Raw genomic sequence first — 6,183 nt, forward strand, 5'->3', positions numbered from 1 at the left:
CACACACACACACACACACACACACACACACACACACACACACACACTAAACTTTACACACTCTGCTGCTCTGTAATATTTCATTTCCACCACTCTGTTGCTGAGTTTCGTTTCTCCGCCGCTCTAATTCAGGGTTCTTCACCTGTCATGGTAACATCTCCAAAGGGGGAAGTGTGTGTGTGTGTGTGTGTGTGTGTGTGTGTGTGTGTGTGTGTGTGTGTGTGTGTGTGAGAGAGTTTGTGTGTCTATCTTTATGAGGACCGGGCACAGCCCAATGTACAGTGTATATTAAAAGTGTTCGTAGCTTCGGGGTCTGAAAAATGGTTCCGATGCAGAAGCGCTTTAAGTTGCAATACCAGCGAGGGCCACTAGAGGTCGTCTCAAAAAAGCCTCCAGCTCCATAGACTCCCATTCAACTTCTCTCATCAAATCCAAAGTGAATAAAATGTGTCCATCAGTTATCTCGGTGTTGTTAGCTAAAGTCACTCCTTCTTATTAGTTTTCTGGAGGTTCATCTGAAAATAATCCCTCATTCATTAGAAAAGAAGATTCAAGAAGACCTGTTTTTGGGGGCGTGTCTGTTTGATTGACAGGTCTGTGGTGCAGTCAGGTTACAGCTATCGGTGGGCGGGACGTAGTGTCACCAAATGTCCAACCAGATTGAATCAGATCCACCGCTAGCTCCTCTTTCCGCTCGTCCAAATATGGTCATTTCCTGCTCCGAACTAGCAAAGATGGCGACGGACAAAATCTGAAATCGAGACTTCAAAAACGGCCGTTCACAAACCGACGGGTGACGTCGCCGCTGGTTGCCGCTTGATTCCGACTCTGTTTTAGGCTTCAGGCTACAATTAGTTTATTTTTAGGCATTTAGGTTCGTGAATGCACGAAGTTGATATTTGTCCTCCCAAAGCCAGCAGAACAAACCCGTGTGTGTACATTAGAGTCCTGTAATTAATCGTGTTTTCACTGATCTCAGGTTCCTTTTTTCACCATTGACACACAAACACTGAACTCCTCTCAGGAATCCAGGAAACGACCTTTCAGACGCCGGACTGGATTTCTGTATGCTTGTGTGTGTGTGTGTGTGTGTGTGTGTGTGTGTGTGTGTGTGTGTGTGTGTGTGTGTGTGTACATGCATGTGCCTGTGGGGAGCATACAGTGCATATTTGTGAGCGCTCTGTTGTTTGAGTGTCCAGAGGGCGAGTCCATCAGAGAGAGAGAGAGAAAAGTGCATTTTACAGTGGATCCATTTTACAGTGGATCGAAACCTTGACTGGGTATTATCTCCCGATACCATAAAATATGAACATTTTACATAGTTCTGAAGGATTATTTTGACACTCTGTTGACAAAAATCGAATTTGTAGTTTAAACGTATGACAGATTTTCAATTTAAATTAGAAATTAGTTTCAAAATACAGAAATTCTTTTAAAAACCACCCAAAATTCTACCATTAAAAACTCACGCAGATTTATGTGTAATGGAGCATTTTCTTCAACATACCGAGAAAAATACAACATAAAAATATGATATATAATAATATATGATATTATTATTATTATTGTTTTATAATATAAAATATCTAGTCATTATTATAATTTAATATGTATATCTTGAGCTAATTTGTCTTTGTTTTTTTGGGGGGGGTTCAGAAAAACAAAAGACTAACTGTTTTTAATATTCTGCTGCTCTCACTTGAAATAAACCGGAAGGGCAGTTTCCTTCTGAAATTGAACCCGCTGTGTTTGTTTTTTGCGTGTCAGTTGTGTATCAGGGCATGAACATGACCGTCTGTTACCCCAACGTGGGACAAAACGGCATCCAGAACGAAGGCAACGCCGTGGCCATAATCGGAGCCGCCATCATGTACTGCTGCGTGCTGTTTGCTTGGTGAGTCGACTCGTCGCATCTCATTAAAACATCGCTGTCGAATATCTTTTCTGGAATAAATCTTTAAACGTGTTCGAATCTCATGTCGCCCCCCCCCCCCCACCCCCCCACCCCCTCCACACCCCCCCGCAGTAACGAAGCTTCCTACCTGGCCGAGGTGTTCGGACCGTTCTGGATGATCAAAGTTTACCGCTACGAGTTCCAGAAGGCCACCTGCTGCTTCTGCTGCCCCGAGGAGGAAGAAGGTTTGTTAATGGACCGCTCTGAACATCGTTTTAATTTCCCCTCTTACGGGAGCTTCATGGTGCATTTTTTTTAAGCATTGTAATTATAGAAGATATGGACAGAAAAAAAAACAAAAAAACATGGGACTTAACTCGAGAGAGTTTTATGAAATCACAGATTTCTTTTAGGGGGGATTTCCTTTGAGGAACTGCAGCCATATTGTTTGGATGTCATGGGGAATGGTCTGCACGTAATGTGGCACGTTCAGTTGTCCTGCTCGAGGACTCTTTGGCATTTGGACAGGAGGCGGCGGGGGATTGAACCGCCGACCCTGCAATTAGTGGACGACCCCAGTCTACCATCTGAGATGCAGCTGCACCAAAATTTGTCTTCGTAGTTCGATTTAATTTTATTTGTATAGCAGCTAATCGTTACATCGGCTGTATGACATCAGAGCAGTTGACACGGATAAGCCGAGACCTTAAAGTAGTGTAGACGGAAACCCGTGAATTCCCCCAATCGAGCAAGTGACTGCCAACATTATGGAAGAAATAATGATAATTAATTTGAATTTAGCAACTTAAGCAGCATGAACCAAACAGGATTAGATTTTGTTTTCCTTCACTGACATGAACGAGGTTTTATGACAAAGAAATCATCCGTCAAACGACTTTGATCAAAGCTGCTGGCTACCTACAAACTTTATGTGACTGCTAAATTTTCTTTTAGCCACACCGGCAGCCCAGTTCTGTCGCGATGTCACTTCACCAGTTTGCTACTAGTTGGATGGATTGTCTTCAAATTTTTCCCACAGACTTCCTGGTACAACCAATTGTCCTCTAGTGTCTCTTTGAGGTTGAGATATCTTCATTATTGTCAGCTGGATTGCCGTGAAATTTGGTACAACCATTCAGTTTGTCCAATACTTGATAAGCAAATCCTTAAAAGCCTCAGTTTTAACATCACTGTCAAACCTCGAGCCTGTTAAACACAAAGCCTTTAGCATTCAGTTCAAATTGTAGGCTCAAAGATATTTCCTCCATCGGGTGTTAAAACACGTCTTCGTTCTCTCACGGAGTTATTCACATTAGTTCGATCGTCTTCGTCAACGTATTTATTCCGTAAATGTACCATGAATTCTCAACCGGACACTCTCGCTCCGGATTTTCCAGCCGAAGAGGAGTTCGTGATCGATGACGAGACCAAAGGCTGCCAGAAGGTGATCCACAACGAGACGCAGAAAGTGGCCTACAGCTACTTCTTCTTCCACTTCGTCTTCTTCTTGGCCTCGCTGTACGTCATGATGACGCTCACCAACTGGTTCAGGTCGGTCCGGGGGACATTTCCAGACTTCCTGTTTTGGTTATTTCTCGTGATTTCTTCAGGAAACTTTTCCCCGTCTTTCCTCCAGCTACGAGTCGGCGGTGCTGGAGACCACCTTCACCCACGGCAGCTGGTCTACCTTCTGGGTGAAGATGTCGTCCTGCTGGGCCTGTGTGATGCTCTACCTCTGGCTGCTGCTGGGCCCGCTGTGCAGCTGCCAGTCCGAGTCACGGCCGCGGCGCTCGCGCATCAAACGGCGCTCGGGGTCGTCGCGCCACGTCACCGTCAGCGTCTGAGACTCTCCGCGAGGGGAGGCGGAGACACGCGGCGCGACGCGGACACGAGGACGGGCGACTCTGAGCCGAAGCGCTCCGCGGGAGGAGATTTCCAGGAGTCCGGGTTATTGGGGTCGAGGGTCAAAGACTCACGGCCGACGTGAGAACAGAGGGCTCGGCCGCCCTGGTGATATGCGAAGAACTGGGTTCAACCCCGATGTCACAGGTTCGACACCCTGAAATGAAACCGCTAGCGAGGACGTGACGCTGGTTTGGACACACTTAACGTATGAATTGCCAAAGGGATCCGAAGGAGTGACTGCCACTCTGTCTAACGTGGGAATTTACAGGAAGTAGTTGGAAAGATGGACACATTTATGAATTTTTACTGTTTAATTGTAATAGTATTTTTGTATTTAGACATTTAATATTACAACAGGAGAATAATTCTAGATATTTGCTGTAGTTACGCGACAGAGGGGGAAAAAAAACCATCCCAAACGTTTAAAAACGAAGAATCTGCCCTAAAACAAGAGCCTTCTTAGTCCTCTGATCATAGACAAACATGAACAAATCTTTCAAAAGCTGAAAACACAGAACCAAGATTGAATTTAAACATAAAACATAAACTCTCCTCACTGACATTTTGATAAAAATCTGAGCAACATTCCCAGAAATAAAGGAAATATTCAGGTGAATTCTCGCCGCTAGACGTGTCGAACCACATTCGAACAAAAATTGTGTTTAATCTGTTCAGTGTTTCAAATTCTTTTATACATGAATCATCTGTCGTTTTATTCTTATACCGTGAAATTCACAAGAAAATGTTAAATTCCAGTCTGAAATTTCAGTTTCCATCCAGCTACATTTAACAGTTAAACTGTGATTGTATAACGACATTTCAACCATCGGCTTCTCATCTCACATTCAAATTCTTTTAAAAACTAGTTACGGTAAAAAACCCTTAAAAAAATAAGTTTAATATTTTGGCACATACACTTTGGAAAAGAAGGACTTCAGCACATAACTCCTTTAAAAAAAAACAACACAAATGTTTTATTTTATATTTGTTTGTGAACATTAAATGCTTCATTAAAGACCTTTAACCTGGTAAACTGGGCAGTTTTGAACTTTGGACAAAGCTAAGCTAGCTTTTCCATCTGTTTCCAGTCTTTATGCTAAGCTAAAGCTGATTGACTTCCGGCTCTAACACCACAGTGTATCCAAAAATGTCAAACTATTGCTTGAACATCTAATGAGGACTTTTCAATCCAGTGTAACTGTTGCAAATTACCCCAAAACTCAGATTTGAAACCAGCTGGTGGAGAGACAATGAATGAAAAAGTGTTTTTTACTCAGAGAAGTTGTTTTATTTGATTTAGTGCTGATCGTTACAACCCAGAAAAATGTACAGACAGAACCGGTTAAATAGCATCTTTTAATCAATTCACAAATAACTCCCACTTCCTGTTGATGGAGCAGCTTCTCATCTCCGACTCAGAGCCAAAGAAAGATTTGTTCATGTGTTAAAGTAAAACCTACGACGGAGTATTCGGGCCCTAAAAGAAAAAAAACAATTGAAAGGAGGATTTTTTTTTAAAATTTCGCAGAAAAAAGTCAAAATTTTAAGAATAAAGTCGAAATGTTACAAAGGCAACAATTTGGACCCGTTTCAAATTTCTTCTCAAAGTTTCTAATTTCTTCTAGAAATTTCAAATGTATTCTCGAAACAGTATTTCAACTTTAATCTCGAAATTTTTTACTTTATTTTTGAAATTTTGACTTTATTCTGAAAATAGTTTTTCAACTTTATTCTTGAAATTTGTACTTTATTCTCGAAAGCAAAATTTGAAAATGAATTCTCCTCCTCTCATTTTGTTTTCCGTTAACGTGGCCCGAATACTCCGCCGTAAAGACTGATGTCTCAAAACACTACTGGAACAAAAAAAAAAAAAAAAAAAAAAAAAGATCTGTGCAGCGCTCCATGAAATTGACTTTTAAATGCTCGGTAAGAAAAAGCTCACAAGAGCGACTGAGAGGCAGCTAAAACATGATGATGTATGATGTTGTGAAAGGTCAACACGACACTTCTATATGTCCAGATGGGATTAATTCTTGTTTACATTTTATCTTTGCAATTTTTTCACTATTTAAAAAAAAACAAAAATTCAAAAATTGAAACCAGGGTGCTCAAAAAACTAAAAAAAAAAAAAGCACTAGAAGCTGTCTCATGCCTTCGAATGAAGTAGTCGCTAAGGTGAACGTTTTTTGTGATTTTAAAATAGCCCCCTAAAAGTTCATGTGGAGAAGCCTGCGACTGGTTTCCACCATCCCCCCCCCCCCCCCCCCCCCCCCCCCCCCATCTCTTGAAGGGAAGCTGAGCCGACCGTCTGTGATAACTTCCTTACAGTTAATGAACAGTAAACTGACTTAGTAGAAAAATACATGTGTACAGTTATATTACCT

At 41.8% G+C, this 6,183-nt stretch overlaps 1 protein-coding gene across 3 annotated transcripts in view; it reads left to right on the forward strand.

Annotated features, from left to right (window-relative positions):
- serinc4 (serine incorporator 4) overlaps nucleotides 1–5,892 on the forward strand; it is a 32,018-nt gene extending 26,126 nt beyond the window's left edge. For all 3 annotated transcript variants that reach the window (XM_069175157.1, XM_069175159.1, XM_069175158.1), the window contains 4 exons: nucleotides 1,768–1,894; nucleotides 2,027–2,139; nucleotides 3,292–3,445; nucleotides 3,531–5,892. In XM_069175157.1, the coding sequence (XP_069031258.1) occupies nucleotides 1,768–1,894; nucleotides 2,027–2,139; nucleotides 3,292–3,445; nucleotides 3,531–3,738 (602 nt within the window). In that variant the 3' untranslated portion in view covers nucleotides 3,739–5,892. The remainder of the gene's footprint in view (nucleotides 1–1,767; nucleotides 1,895–2,026; nucleotides 2,140–3,291; nucleotides 3,446–3,530) is intronic.
- Nucleotides 5,893–6,183: the final 291 nt, after the last annotated feature.

Source organism: Embiotoca jacksoni, unplaced genomic scaffold (genome assembly GCF_022577435.1).
Source record: "Embiotoca jacksoni isolate LCO1_2020_lvr unplaced genomic scaffold, fEmbJac1.0.p SCAF_64, whole genome shotgun sequence".
Classification (NCBI taxonomy): domain Eukaryota; kingdom Metazoa; phylum Chordata; class Actinopteri; family Embiotocidae; genus Embiotoca; species Embiotoca jacksoni.